The following is a 16,640-nucleotide window of genomic DNA, read 5'->3' on the forward strand; positions in this document are numbered from 1 at the left end:
AAGCAAATCAACTACGAATTTATCAAAATGATCAAAAATGTGTTTAGAAGATTTGTTGTTTTTACCTCTAGATAAACATCCCCAAGCTGAAAGGAAGAGTACTGAGAACAAATTAAAAGTATCATGTGATAGCTGTACCACAAAGATGGATTAAAACAGCCCTATCCACACACCATACCACCTTCAGACTGTGGTAAATCTACTGCAACATTATTAAAGTATTCCATATATATTTTATTTTTATAATAATGAATCTGATAAGCTCTAATATCCTTTGATTTGTCATATATAATCCACACATCATTCATTCCATTCACTTAAAGCATCCTCTTCATCATTTACAGGTATTTCTGTTGGTGTTTGGTCAAGAGAAGTTGAATCTTTATATCTCACAGAACTCAGCTCAGAGTGTATCTCAGTTGTGGAGGCTCTCGCCCCCCAGAAAGCCTTGACTGCCGCCCTAGAAGAAAAAAAAACAAAAACAAAAACCATCATATGAAGTGAAAAAAGAAACTAAACAGAATTATATTTACGTTTTCTACATACAGAAAGGCCTTTCTATTCATGATTCATGTTTAGTTTGTGGTGCAGCTATACTGTGTGACAGTGCACAAACTCTCAGACTTACCAGGGTGTAATACTCACGTATACGAAAATAAACATTCTCATATAATTAGTAGTTACAATAACCAAGTTTTAGGGTTGTGAGAACTATAACTGAACAACACAAATATTCATGAAATAAGCCTTTTTTATAGCAGTTATCACACAGAATTGTAAAAATTGCATTTAAAGGCTCTCTCATGGCTGGAGAAGCAAGTCATGCAACTGTTTAATAAAGCATCCACAGAAAGAGATGTGGTAGCCTGAACTAGGATAATCACAGGAGTAATGAAGGAAGTTGGACAACTCAAGACACATGTATAGGCATCACGGACAGGGCTTCGCAATTCACTGGATGAGGAAAGGGAAGAAGAGGACTCCAAACCAAGGGTGATAAAGCATCCTACCATTTACCTACCAATTTACAATTATGAAGATCAATACAAAGATCACGAATACACAGACAACGACTCCTATGGTCAGCACAAAAACTAGTACTGCATCAGTGTCTGGTTGGCTTCTTGATCTTCTTACCTGCAATTCTAGAGAAAACACACACACCTGATGATCATTACTACCAAAAACAAAACAAAATAAAAAAAGGAAATGGATTTCTAAATGGAGACTTTATATTTGAAAAACAATTCTAGAAAAATACAGAAATAATTAGTGGAAAGAAAATGATTATTAATGAACTTGTTCTGCACATTTTAAATGTACTTTTCAGACATACAAAAAAATTGAAAGAAATTGACAACAAACATCCTGTATTACAATCACCTAGATACTATCATTAATATATTAATATTCAGCTATCCATCCTCTATCAATTCATCAATCCATCTTATTTTTTGATGCATTTCAATGTAATTTGCAGATATCAGCACACTTCCCCCAAAACTCTTCAATAAACATCATTAATTACAGTTTAATATTTGTTTATATTTTTTGAGGTAAAATTTTCACACACTGATTTACACAAAGATCTTAAACGTACATTTGCATAGTTTTGGCAAACACACATATGTAATCAAATGTCAATCAAGACACAGAGTATTACCATACCCCCAGAAAATTCCCTTGGGCCCTTTCCTAGTTAGTCCCTGTCCCTCCTTCCAAAGGCCATACTATTCTGATTTTCTGTTCCACCATAAATTAGTTCTACATATTCTAGAACTTCATATGAATGGAATCAAACATTATGTAATCTCTTGTGTAAGACTTTTTTTTACCCAGAATAATGTTTTAGAAATTCACCCACAGTATTACATGTAACTATAGTTTTTTCTTATTACTGAGCAGTATTACACAATTTGTTTATTATTCTCCTACTGATGAATACCTAGGCTGTTCTAGTTTGGGGCTATTACAAATAAAGCTTCTATGCACATTCTTGTACAAGTCATTTTGTGAACATGTATTTTAATATTTTAACTAAATACCTAAGAGTAGAATTGTTGGGTCAATGGTTAGATGGTAGATGTATGCTTAGTTTTCTACGAAACCATGAGACCTTTCCCAAACTGACTGCACTGGCTGTACATGTTTTGGAAATGTTTTCTCCCTCATTTTGGTTTACCTATTCATTACCCTAATGATTTCTTTTAGTGACTTGAAGTTTTAAATTTTGATGATATCCAATTTATTCAATGTTTACTTTTATCGTGATTGTTTTTTCACAGTTATGTCTAAGAAACCTTTGCCCAATCCTGAATCATGTAAATATTCTCTATTTCCTTCTTAAACCAAACACTTAGGACTACGATACATGTCTAATTTTTGTATATGGTAAGGCAGGAGTTGAGGCTCATTGTTTTCCATACAAGTGTCCTAACACTACTATTTTTTTTCCTCTTAAAGAGACAAAGTCTTGCTATGTTGCTTAAGCTGGCCTTGAACTCCTGGGCTCAGGTGATCTTCCTGCCTCAGCTTCCCAAGTAGCTGGGACTACAGGTGTGTGCCACTGAGCCTGGCTCACATACCACCCTTAAATCAATCATTCTCTTTCATATCCTTCTGCTCTTTCTGAAAGTAAGGCTATTAAAGAGACAAAGCCAGTCTACTATATGTGTTATAGCATTGTTATACTGTAAACTTGTAAAAAGCTAATTTACATCTAATATTACTTATTTTTGAATTATATAGCTTTCTTGTGGCTCTTCCTGGTCCCCAAATTCTAGAATCGTAAGATTCATGGAGAAGAGGACCATACAGATCATCTGATCTAAGCATCACATTATATAGATAAGTAAACCAAGGTCCAGGGAGGTTTAATGATTTGTACGAGCTATATTTTGACTATTTTAATTTTGGTAAATATTCTGTCAGAAATAGTCTCCTGTATGAGTAATCTCAAGTGCTTGTTTTTCTGGATTTTTTTTTCCTATCCTTTAAACATCATTGAGTATAATTTTCCATTTTCTCTAGTAATTCTATAGCTATAAACTCAATTTAGTGCTCTCACTAAATAATTCTAAGTATGATAAAGAAATTGCATCTATATGAATATTCCAACATTGTTTGATTTTTAAAATATTTTTATTTTAAAATAATTTTATATTTATAGAAGTGGTGAGATTTTTAAATAAAAGACAGTTTTTAGAATGAAAATCTTAGGAAAAAAATGCCAAAATCACTTATCTACTACCCTGCAACATCAGTCAAGAGAGGGTGGAGAATGAGGGGTATGAAGATTTTAGTTCATTACAACAGTAGTCTTCTTGCAGAGGTCAACTAGACTACTTTATAACTAATATAAAATAGGCTGAACTTCCTACTGAAATTTTCTAATAAAAAATATGCTATATTTGATACTGCCATCTTTTAGATAAATGAAGCTTATGTATATATTAGTTTCCTAGGATCACCATAACAAAGTACCATAATCTGGGTGACTTAAAACAGTAGGTATTTATTGTCTCACAGTTGTAGAGTCTAGAAATCTGAAAACAATGTGTTGGCAGAGCCATGCCAACAAGATCCCAGGGGAAGATCATTTCTTGCCTTTCCCAGCTTCTGGTAGCCCCAGACATTCCCTGGCTTATGGTAGCCTAACTCTAATCTGTCTCCATTTTCACATGGCTGTCTTCTCCCTGTGTGTTTCTATGTCTGACCCTGGCATTCTTCTCTCTCTCTCTCGTTCTCTCTGTGTTTCTCTGTGTGTCCAAATTTCCCTCTTCTTATAAGAGCACCAGTCGTATTGGATTAACGTCCCACTCTACTCTAATTTGACCTCATCTTAACTAACTACATCTGCAACAACCCTATTTCCAAATACAGTCACATTCTGAGTACTGGAGAGTGAGACTTCAAAGTATCTATTTTGGGGGGACACAATTCAACCTATAACAATGCCTAATTATGAAAGACAACTATTGTGGGAATGAAAAAATCTGGTATATAAGGAATTGAATGGGAATTTTTCATTAACTAAGCCATATTTACCCTAAAAATATTTCAATTACACATTTGTTTCAAGTGAGTATTATACTGTGTGGACATTTCTAGCCAAAACATTTCTTTGATTTCTGAATAGCCCAAAGGGTCTGTTGCAGTAGTATACAAAATTGTGTCATTTTAAAAAAGAAACTAATAGATACCAAAGTGTTCTAAAAACATTTTGTCATTTAACCAGTGCAGGCACTGAGATGACAGAGCTATCTTGCCAGGCCCAAATTGCTACAAGAGAGAGAAGCCAATTTTGTTTCAATAAAGGCCTGACCTTCTGGGGTCTATGTTTCAGCCTTGGGCATACACAACAGCAAATGCATGTTCTCTTCTAATGATGGGAGGAGCTAACGACTAAATTGTCCTAACAGGGATGAGGCAGTGGGGACAAAAACTGAGAGTAGCCACATACAACTTTAATATCAGGAACTAAGGCTAGTTGAGATATTTTTTAGTTTGATGGTGTTTTGGTCCTTTTTGCATTTTTTTAGAACTTTATTGATCTGAGCCTTTTAATGTCACCTGATATCCCAACAAAGTAGTAAGATTATTAGCTTTACCATGAAGATTTTTTTTAAAAATCATTAAACAACATATCAAAGAAAGTTTAAATAGTAAACAGTTTATTTTTAAATATCATCCCAAACCACTTTAACCTGTTTTCACTTCAATAAAAAAAAAATGTTATATTGTGTGGTATCTCTAGACTACAGCAGAATCTCTTTACTTGGGGTTCAGAAATAACTTCAAGAAATCCATAAACTCGCTTAAAATTACATGTAACTTTAGGCATGTTTGTATATGTAAATATTTTTCTGGGAAGAGGATCCTGACCCTTGACTGGATTCTTATAAGATCTTGTGACTAAATCCCCCATTGCCCTAACAACAGAGAAGACAACAACGATAAAAATGGTTAGGAGCAACTGAACAAAAAAAATAATTACCTGGATACAGAAGGCATCATAGATTAAATCGACAGAACTGCAAAATGAATCCATCTCACAAGGGAAATACAGTTTCTAATATGTAAAATTATATTCAGGACAAGATTTGCATTTTGTGACATATATTGAGAACCCTATTATTGCTCCATCAAAAAACATTTTCTTCAAATGTATAATTTTTAAAGAGACATGCTCTGATATTACATTTATTAATTTTATTTATTTTACTGTACCAAAAATTTTGTAAGCATCCATGAGATTCCATTTATCCATTTTCACTTTTAGAATATAAATAGAAGTAAGAATATAATTCAAGTTAGAGGACTGTTCTTTAGAAATACTTCAGACATATACCAGTTTTCCAAAGTGAGGCACATATGACTCTATGCTTCGTGAAAAGAAAATTAAGTACTATCTAGTAGAAAAGTCTAAATGACATAACCCAGTGGTTCTCACTCACAGTGTAGGGTTTGGACCAACAGTAATGGCATCACCTGGGAACTTGTCAGAAATTCAAATCCTTGTGCCAGCCCCATCCTAGATCTACTGAATCAGAAACCCTGGAGGTGGGGCTGGAGATCTGTGTTTAACCTGCCTCCTAGTGACTGTGATGCTCTTTAAAGTTTGAGATATAAGCAAACCAAAACATTGCTAGGCACTTACCACTTATCGTATAGACTGTGAATTTTATAGTTGCTACTAGTTCATTACTATCCAGGGTGTCACACTCGAAAGCCAAGGGACGAACTTCCCTACGTACTTCTAGGATTGCTGAATCATTTGCAAGGACGATGGCTTGCTATTTTTAAACAAACAAAGAAAAAAACAAAGTATCAACATTCTTCATGTACACTTAAGATCAGGAAACAATTTATTTCCCTTAACAAAGAAAAGTTACTGTCCCTCTTAGCCTCCTTCTGTAATTAATTGTGCACATGGATTTTTTTGGAGTCACACAATCCAGACTCCGAATACCAACCTGACCACCTTCTGCCTGTGTGACTGTGGACAAGTTACTCACTGCACCTCAATCACTTATCTAGCACTCAATGTATGTTTGGCACGTAATAAACCTTTAATTAGTGTTAGCCACTATTATCATTATACAACTCCCATAAAAGCCAATGAAAATCTTGCTTCCAAAATAGAACCCTTTATATAAAATGGAAGTTTTTAAATTCTGATTATAGTTCAACCTAAGACATACATAAAGTCTTAGTCTAACAAATAATGAAAAAGTTTTAATTGTAATAATAATAAAGTTGTATAATTTTAAATTTCATTTTGGCAAACTGCTTTTAAAGAGAAAGTTTTCTGAGAATCATCACAACTGGGTAATAAATTTTATTACCCAATAGAAATCACCAGATCACATACATTCATTACTCACTTGGTCTGGTCTTAGAAGTTTCCACATATATTTGAAACGATTTACAGGAGATACATGAATACATGCCAGTCTAACACTTTCAAGACTTTCTGAAATTGGTTTACCCCCTGAAAAAAAAAAAAAGAAAAATTAAATACATAAATATCATTAGGCATTATAAATTGCTCTACACACACTACTACTTTTAAAAGCCACCTCGAGTTTTAAAATCAATTTTATGTTGGAAGCTATCATTATTGGGAGTTTGAGTGTAGAGGAACATAGGAGTGATGAATGTAAAGATGAAGTCACCAAGAGAAGCAAGTGAGGAGACGCCATGGCTCTCTATTTTTTATGCAGAATAAATTGCACATTTATTCTGAAGAAGAGGCAAGGGCAATCAACTTAGTGATCTGTTAGATTAACTTTTGAGATCTATTAGTGACTTCCAATTTACTGCTTAGGGACTCATATTAGAGATACTGAAATCTCAGAATAGCATCATTTGATACAGAACAGCTTTTCAAAGTTCCCAGCTACCCAGGAGGCTGAGGCAGGAGGATCGCTTGAGTGCAGGAGTTTAAATTTGCAGTGAGCTATGATGACACCACTGCACTCTAGCCCAGGCAACACAGCAAGACCCTGTCTCAAAAAAAAAAAAAAAAAATGGGAGGGGGGAGGGTAGTGGGTATATACATACATAATGAGTGAGATGTGCACCATCTGGGGGATGGTCACACTGGAAACTCAGACTTGTGAGGGGAGGGGGAAAAGGCATTTTTTGAAACCTTAAAATTTGTACCCCCATAATATGCAGAAAGAAAGAAAGAAAGAAAGAAAGAAAGAAAGAAAGAAAGAAAGAAAGAAAGAAAGAGTTCCCAATTTAAGATTTAAAATGCTATGACTAAATTTTCAAGAGCATTTCACTATAGCACAGCCTCAGCCACACAGATCTGAGTACAGTAAGGCTCCAATGCATTACAGAAAATATATGTTAAATTTTAAACATCCCTAAAAAATGTAAAGGTAAATCACAAAGATATTCAGAATTATAACTGTCTAGAGAAGAAGTAGAATTTAAAATTTTATGATGATTTCCTTTCAATATATCAATTGACTACCTCCTTCCACTCAGTGGGAAGCTGAGGTTAAAGATATTTCCCCAGAGTAAATTCTCGCCCTCAGTCTCCCTCCAGTACGTAGTCCAACTCACAGCCGCAGTCTACTGGTCCGTGGCATTCTTCCACCCGCACAATACACTTGGATTCACCTCCAGGGCATCCATTTGTTAATATAACTTCTCTCATACCAATACCTTTGGTTTAAAGGGAAAAAAGGGGGGGGAGGGGCAAATGTTAAGAAAAAAATAATTCCAGAGTGTCTTTACTTTCCCATCTATTTCTTTTATTGACACTTTTCTACTAATTTCAGAAATTCAATTCTTAAATTCAGGATCATAACATTTACATTTTTTTAGGCCCTTCATTTTCAATTATCTCATAAAACAGCATTTTCTGAAGTGAGTTACATAAAACACTAGTTCCTCAGGTTGTTACCACAAGTAAAAAGGATTCCATGATCATATACATTTGAAAATGATCTATCAGATAAAATTCAAGGGACCACTTTGCTACAGAATTTTTGGGAAGCTTTTAATAAGCCAGTAAATTAATAAGCTATTGTGTATAAATTTTCATTAATCTAAGATGTAAAATTTTTACATTTTAACATGTTTGAAGTTAGAATACATTTATAATTAATGACGTTACAAATTAATTAGCAGCATTTTTCCTTTTTAAAGTACATAAAATGTGCTTATTACAGTCAATGAATAGATTCGATGAAATACATTGGTAGACCGCACCACTTTACTAACTGGTCCCAGAGCTCCACTGAGTTTGCCTCTCATCACCAGGATTGAGGGAGAAGATAAAATGCTGGATCAGCAACATGCTGAACCATGTCCTGTGAGAAGACAGGCTAAGAGAGAGTTTCCTGATTTTTTCCTTGCCTACCAGATTCCCTCTGTCAGTCACTACAAGGTGTTAATCATAAAACCCATCATTAAGGGCAAAGGAAAGTTGAAGAGTAAAGGTGGCCTGTAACAGCACTTCTCAAACTGAACAGGACATGCAAATCACCTGGAGATCTTACTAAAATGCACATTCTGATTCAGTCGGTCCGTCGGTCGTGAGTGGGTCTGAGATTCTGCATTTCTAACAAGCTTCCAGGTGATGCTAATGCAGGCGGTCTGGGGACCACACACTCTAAGCAGCACAGGAGAGGACCCCATGGGACACAAGGAGATGGGGGATGGAAAGGGAAAGGTCTCTGATTAAGAGAAAAGGCTGAGAACTGCTGCAGGATGGCTCCACTTGAATTTATGCAAGACTCTCTAGAAGTACAGCCTTATTCTGAAATGCATAAACATTTTCAAAGCAGGGATTATATGTATTTACTTATTTAGCTAAATACATTTCACTGAGATGTGTGTGGGTGCGAGGTTTTCTGTAAGATCAAGTAAAAATCTGCCTGAATATAAAAGCAAACTTTCGATTTCTAAAACATTATTTTAGGAGTTAAAAAGCATTTTTCTCTTCTAAATAGTTCTGTTATAAATTGAATTATTTTAATATATTAGATATGAAATATTGCCATTTTGGTTTATTTTTTCCTTAGAAGTTATTGCCATCTGACATATTCTATGTTTTATGTATTATGTGCCTGCCCCTACTAAAACAGACATTCCTTGAAGGCAGAGAGTTTTGTTTGCTTTGTTTGCTGCTTTATTCCCAGCACCTAAAACAGTGCCTGCCATGTAGTTGGCAAAATATTTAAAAATAAAAAAAATCTCATTTGAACAGTGAATAAATATATTAATACAATTTCTAAAACATATCTTTAAATAATAGAAAACAATATAAATTACTAGAACTATCATAAAAATAAGTCTCTACCTATGAAAATGCATCAAGTAAGCAGCTAACGAAAGATATAAAGTACAGCCAGGAGCTGGGAGGAGCAGGGACTGGGGAGTTAGCATTTAGTGGGTGTGGGGTTTTAGTTCAGGATGTTGAAAAAGTTCTAGAAATGGGCAGTGGTGATGGATGCACAACAATGTGAATGTGATTAAGGCCACTGAATTGTATACTTCAAAATGGTTAAAATGGTAAATTTTATGTTATGTATATTTTACCACAACAAGAAAAACTATCTCAAATATTATAAAATAATTCAGGTGTAATTTTTGAGCCCCCCAAAATTCATTCTGATCTAGGTCAGCATGGATTTTCTGTCATCTTACCCTCTAGTTATTATTCCCCCTTTCCCTCTCACCACTGTATTTTTTCCCAAGGCAGATTCTACTGAGAATAAACTCAATTTCATTGTGAATTATCTACTGTCTTCTCAGCACCCTGGTCTATATAGCATTGGTTCTCAAAGGACAGTCCTCTAACTAGCAGCATCAGCTTCACTGTAAACGTGTTAGAAATGCAAATGCTTAGGCCCTTCCACAGGTCTGTGGAGTTAGAAACTCTGGTGTAGGCTTAATAATCTCTGTTTTTACAAGCCCTGCAGGCACTTAGGGTGAATGGTTAAGTTTGAGAACCACTGGTCTACTTCAGCATGTGCACCCTTAATCTCAACCTCATGTAAGGTATTTTATGTCCAATTTCTATCTATGAATGATCAAAAAGTCATGTTCGTGGAACATTAGCTTCCCCATAATGCCAATATCTCTTTTCCCCAAGATATGACATACAAATTGGAGAAATGTAGAATTTAGAATAGACTATTACAACTAAGCAAATTTCTTGATAGATTTGGCAACATAGTATGTGGGAAGACATCTGTGAGATGTATTGGAAAATCTTTCATCTTGTGAACATCTGTGAGATAGAGAAAATTTTGCTTTGGTGAAAGCAGTTTATATGCCCCCAAAATATAAGAAGCTGGCTTAAAATAAGACTCAGAGGTTACAAGCTGAAAACATCTTACCTTTTAAAGCCTGAATTTAGTGTATACATTATAGTTAACAGAAATAGAAATCAATAAGATCTGAATGAAAATACACAAATTAAAAATAAAAGATGGCCTCACTGTTTTTACCTTTCCTCCCCCCAAAATTACAATATGGCTTATTCATCTGCTTCATGCTACTTACCACATGTAACAGTGCACATCCCGAATTCTACTTCTTTGACTACTGTCCTATTTGAGACTAAACATAAAATGTAAAGATACATTATTTAATCATCTGAAATCTTTTCTAAGTGAAAAACCTCTTACTTGGGGATGGAAGATAAGAGTATTTATCATATGGGCAGCAGACATTTTTTAAATTTTCCATTTAAACCAGAAAAGCAATGCCATTCCTAGTACCTCTTCTGTTATTGTCTAAATCAAAAGAATCCCAAACCTATAAAGAAGTGCATTAAATTTGGAAATACCCTGAAAAGAAGGTTTATATTTAAACCCTGTATATAGTTTAAATTTTTTTCATCAGTTAATATATAGTGAGTGAAAAGTGTAGAGAAGGTCAGAAAAGCACAAAAAGGTCTATTAGTTGTAAGAACCATTTTTTCTACTATTTTCCAAAATTGAGTGTATAATTTCCATTCAAAAAGAATTCTTTATACCGAGTATTCATTAAAAGTGTAAAAGTTATAGATTGGTTCTACTCATTTCCCACATTAAGATGGTAAATTTAAATATTTCTAAGAATTTATTTCAACACTTTATTTAGCAGTATAATCTAGTAACACATCACTATTAACGAAGTGAAACATTCTAAATCATATAAAGTGATTCTCTTTTTCTAATTATTCTGAAGTTTGGCATAGAATTCCACTAGCTATAGTATATAACCAATTTTTTGTAGCTCTGATTAGGACTAAAAGCTCAATAGAAAAAATACAAAATGAGATGTCAGAAGATAACTTTTAAAAGGCATTGTATCCTGGGGCAACAAATCACATGGGAAAGCACATAGCACTGCAGTCCAAAGAGCCGCTTCTAATTAGTTGTTTGAGTTTGAGCAAATTAATTAAATGCTGTCAGGCTTAGTTAACCCTTCTGTAAAATCTGAAAAGGAGAACCCATATCACTTGATTATTGTAAGAATTAAACAAGATAATGTGTGTGACTGCATTCTATAAATTGTTTAGCACTGTAAACATGCTTAAAATATAATTATCCAATTTAAACTCATTTTGTACTTATTAGTTTCATATAATGCTAAGGTTTTTTCCCATTTGATTACTGTAAAAACCTCAACAGTTTCAAAAATACTTCCATTCTGTACTCACAAGCACCAAATACAGTACCTTGAATACACAGTAGGCACCTGATGCATTTAGAAAATCAATAGTGACTTTGATAAGTGATTTAGACTATCATGATGATCAATTTTGAATTGAAATTTTAATGCTTGAAATGATTTGATATTTCTGCTGGCACTTTATGAGATATAAATTAAAAGCCAAATCTAAACAGAGAAAACACAGATAAGAGAATGAGTAGTGGGCTATTTTTAAATACAAGCTTTTTGCAAAAACCACTAGTCAATCAGCTCTACTATTCACTATCTATGCTACTTTGGAAAAGTTAGTCAATTTCTCCTAAGTTGAGTTTCCTCAGAGGAAAAAAAAATAAGGAAATTGCATCAGATGGTCTCTAAAGTCCCTTTCGGGTTCAATGTTCTATGACATATTTAGTGTCCATCACATCAGTCAATGACTTTTTTTAATGAGAATCCTACAATGGTGGGTCCAGGGAATTATATATAACTGGATTTCAGTGTAGCATTTGTCAAAATTACGAGTAGTAACTATTTATATAATTATAAATATAATTCCATTATATACCTATGAGTAATAAGGAAAAATGTAATCTGAATGTCAGTAAAATTTTATGAGTAACTGTTAAACACTAAGATCCACAGATGCTAATTAACTGGTTGGCATCAACATGGTAGGAGCAGTATGTCACATGGCTTTGTCCTGTTCAATATTTTTATTAATGACCTGAAAAAGATGCTAATATCATGCTGACTGAATCCAGGATTCTGCAAAGCTAGGAAGGAGAGAAAATATGTTTGATAAATCTGTATCTAAAAATGACAGGGTGGAATAAATGGGCGAATCTAACAACATGAAACCGTAGAGGACTAAAAAGTCCTGCATGTAAAGTTGAAAAGTCAACTGTCCAAAAATATTTTATGGGTCATCTTGATAGAAGAACAGTTAAAAATGAACTGCAAGTTCAACAGGAGTCAACAATGTAGTGAGGCTTGCTAAAAATCTATTGGGTCTTAGACTACACTGATAAAGCCTGGCATCCACAATGATGCAGATAATAATCTTGCTCTGGCCAGATCCTGGAATGTTCTCTTCAGTTCTGGACAGCACACTGTAACTTTTGGTACATTATCATCAGGGTGCAATTTTAACTTTTGAGTTTCTTTCTTGAGAGTTGATTTATTAATATTTCATGACTTTTATTCTTTATCAGAGGTCGTCAAAGAAAAATAGAAGATATACTTCTCTTTTTATAGAGTAAAACTCATTTTATAGAATAAAACTCGTTCTATTTTGCAATTATTATGTAGATCCATTGGGCCCTTTTATAAATCTAAGGGTATACCTATATAAAACTATAAAATATATTAAAAACATATATAAAAGGGCATATAAGTTATAAAAAAAGATGTAAGGGTATAAATCTAACATCTTGGTGGTTTTTCCTTCATCTCGAAACATTTTGTTACTTCATCATCCGTAACGATGCTATTATTTCATTGTTACTCATCAATTATTCCCAATTATGTTTTTACAAAAGACTAAAATTTAAAAATGAAGAGTAATTGGAATTACCCAGAAAGATGATATGATTGTGAAATAAATCATAGCTATTACATCATTCTCTATTTTTTCATTGCTTTTCCCAAAGTATTGCATCATCTGTCATGAAGATATAAAAGAAGTCTAGAGGCATCCTCCTTGTAGTCTCTTTTTGGCTTTCACTGAATATAGTTGAGATTTCATAATGTTTCATTTTTTGCTCATAATGGCAAAAAGAAGACAATTGACAGAGGAAAACATTTCATAATTATTGAATGAATCAGAAGATGAACAGAGATAGATAATAGCACTTTAGATGCTAATGATGATGGTGAAATTGATTGGATAACCAAAATCTCAGTGAGAGATGGTATCTTAGATGAATATCCTAGATGAATTTTAAGAATCAACAAGTGAACATTATTTTTCTAAGGATGAAGAGGATATACAATATTCTCACCCAGATAGTCTTTCAACAGGAAAGATTTGATCCTAAAATATTCTGTGCCAATAACCTACATCATGGTGTTTTGCTAAAAGGATGTGGACAGCATTGTTTCCTTTTTATAATGTTTATGCACCAACATTTACTTAACAAGGTTTGTAAATGAACACATCACAATGGGTAAGTAGATATATAAAAGTGACTGAAAGAAAATAGATGATATAGAAATGAATAAAATTCATGGCACCAATCATTCTAGTTGTTGTTTATAAATCTAAAAATGAACATGTTTTGCAGTTATGAAGCATATATGATGGCATTCTTCTCTTCAACAAAATATGTGCCTTCACAGTTTTCAAAAGTATTGTGTTTTGATGATATAAGCGCAGAAAAAACCAAAGTCATGATAAGCTAGAATCCATTAGAGATGCAGTTGAAATCTGGAATCAGTATTTATATGATGAATGCATTCCAGGTTCATGCTTAACAGTTGAGCCTTTAGTTGCATTCAAAGTACTTTGCCCAGTTAGGGTATATACACTTTCAAAACTAGGATATATGCAACAAAAATTTGAGTTTTTCCATGTTTAGATTCTTATTAAAATTTCTAACAAAGTTGTTTTCACTAGCCCTTTATTCTTATTTCTGTAAATCATTTGTAACATGACTTAAGAGGAAAAAAATAAAAAGGGCTCACAGGATACAGTGGTGACTGATTTTTGGTGGTCCACTGAGAGTTAGAGGGGCTGTGCAAATTTTAATAATGTTTCTGGAAATTTTCAGATCTGTCAGATTTTCAGACATGTCAGATTGCTTAAAGTTTTAGATTCTCACTCTCCCCAGGAAAAAGCACCTATGCATGAAATTGTATATATAAAACTCTAGAAGGTACATGGATTTCCTGAAGTCCACAGATGAGGAAACCAAAACACTGAGAGATTAAGTAACTAACCTACACATAGATTTGAAAGCAAGGCATTAGAAAACCATCACCTGGGTTTAGCCTACATAGTATTTAGCATTTTGTAGCTAGTATCTCCTGAGCAGTTTACTAATAAAACTGTAAATTTAATTAAAGACTACAATGAAGCAATAGCTACTATCCTTCAGAAAATGTTCTCTTCTTCTCTAGTCATCTTTATTTTTCACATTTCCAAAGTCAGGGACCTTTTCAAGCTCTCTGTAATGTAATGTTTTCAAGACAGTACAAACCTCTATCCCCCTATTAACCTCTGATAGTCAATTTCTTTCCACTGCTGAAGGTCACTATCTTGTCATCAGGAAATAAAAGAAAGGCTGATAAACACAGCACCCATGGATTGAGGAGACATGAGAATGCAAATGATGTTTAAACAATCTCAGCTGGGTAATTTATGGGAGAAGGGAATCATCTGCTTTAGAAGGCTGCAATGCAGCTGATCTTTCACGCACCTACCAGTGCATAAGTTACCAGTCAACATAACGTGAACAGCTTGTCAAGTTTTATTGTTTAATGAGCCAGCAGAATAAGGCAAATTTATGTACTAAGCACAGGCTCATTCCTCCTTGGTTAACATGTAGCATCTACCAAAGCCACTAGTTGGATCCCTTGATAGATGTTTTCTGCCGCCCCAGTTCCTTTGTTCAAAGTTGAACATACCAATAAAACACCACCACATTGCAGAGAGTAGGTGCTGCACACGGTGATGTGGCGCCCTGGGCAGTTTTGTCGGCATATTGGTCTATCTAGACGGTCACAGTAAGGGGAATTCTGAATTACATTGAGTTCCGACCCCAAGTGCAAATGTGGAAAAGAAGAGGACCGCAAGCAATGTGGGACTTAAAAGAAAAATCTACAATGGGAAGGAAAAGCGACTGCAAGAAGAGTCAAAATAATACCCCTTGGTGGGAGGCTACCTCCCACCTCTTAAATCGTGTTGCTTGTCTAAAGCAATATCCAGCAGTATTTCTGTAGCAATGTCTATACATGTGATTATTTGTAAACTTTGCTATGGCCTTGGAGAATTAGCAATCCTTCTTCAAGGCCATAAGATGCACGAAACGGATAAACACGGGTAATTCTCATTGCTCTCGAGGGGCAAAGGGCAGGCCTTGGCCCTCGGCGTGCCCGCCAAGGGGCCTCCCGGCCTCACCGTCCTCCTCGACCTCTGCCGGGCTGTCGCTCTCCGCCTCGCTGTCGTTTTCCGCCTCCTCGTCGCTCTCGCCGTCGCCCTCGCCGTCGCCCTCGCCCTCGTGGGCCAGGCCGCTATCCTGGATGGCGGTGACGTTGGTCCCGCCCGAGGACCGCAGGCCCGCCAGGAGCAGCCAGCCGACGGTCAGCAGCAGCCCGGAGAAGCAGCCCGTGCCCCCGGGGCTCATGGCGCCGTCGCAGCCCGGCTCCGAGGAGAGGTGCGTGGAAGAGAGGTGCGACGCCCCGCCCGCAGCCGCCCGGCTCCGAACCCGCGCGCCGCGCCCAGGCAACCATTGAGGCGTCATGGCTCGTCACCGCCGTCCGCTCGCGGGCCCGCGCGGGCTTCGTGCCTGGAACGCGCCTGGAACGCGCGCGGACGGGGCGGCGGGGCGGCGGCGCGCGCGGACGGGGCGGCCTGCGTCATGGCCGGCAGGGGGCGCCGCCCTTCCCCGCCCCCCTGTACATTCCCTGCCCTTGCGCGGCCCACGTGTCATCACGCTCTGCTGCCACCTGTTCCCATTGCCTCAGTTAGTTAATCCACAGACCCGCTAACCTCCTCGTTGACCTTGCTTGCTGTCTTCTACGACATTCTTTTTTCGTACTTCCTAGGTGTGCTGCTCTCCAAACCAGACAGACCCTCAAGCACTCTTCATGTCACCTGGTTGCAAAATTCCTTATTCAGAATATCGGAGGGCGTAGGGGGGGCAAGGGCAATATACGTAACCTTAACATTTGTACCCCTATAATATGCTGAAATAATAATTTTAAAAAAAAAGAATATCCAATTTGGATATTTAAGAAGGACTTGGATTTCTTCT

At 35.9% G+C, this 16,640-nt stretch overlaps 1 protein-coding gene across 1 annotated transcript; it reads right to left on the reverse strand.

Annotated features, from left to right (window-relative positions):
* Window positions 1-218: 218 nt before the first annotated feature.
* Window positions 219-16,151, reverse strand: SPACA1 (sperm acrosome associated 1). Its single transcript, XM_012750975.3, has 7 exons — window positions 15,785-16,151; window positions 10,531-10,587; window positions 7,579-7,680; window positions 6,387-6,493; window positions 5,660-5,795; window positions 1,022-1,145; window positions 219-460 (listed from the first exon to the last, which is right to left on the reverse strand). Exons 1-7 carry the CDS (start codon window positions 16,125-16,127, stop codon window positions 301-303), a joined length of 1,029 nt encoding a protein of 342 aa, XP_012606429.2. The 5' UTR covers window positions 16,128-16,151; the 3' UTR covers window positions 219-300.
* Window positions 16,152-16,640: the final 489 nt, after the last annotated feature.

Source organism: Microcebus murinus, chromosome 5, assembly GCF_040939455.1.
Source record: "Microcebus murinus isolate Inina chromosome 5, M.murinus_Inina_mat1.0, whole genome shotgun sequence".
Taxonomy (NCBI): domain Eukaryota; kingdom Metazoa; phylum Chordata; class Mammalia; order Primates; family Cheirogaleidae; genus Microcebus; species Microcebus murinus.

Coding starts and splice junctions, on each gene's coding strand:
- SPACA1 (XM_012750975.3), bottom strand. CDS start 16,127: ATGACGCCTCAATGGTTGCCTGGGCGCGGCGCGCGGGTTCGGAGCCGG. Junction 10,588..15,784: donor GGCAGAGGTCGAGGAGGACG/GTGAGGCCGGGA, acceptor TTTTATGTTTAG/TCTCAAATAGGACAGTAGTC. Junction 7,681..10,530: donor GATGTGCACTGTTACATGTG/GTAAGTAGCATG, acceptor TTTAAACCAAAG/GTATTGGTATGAGAGAAGTT.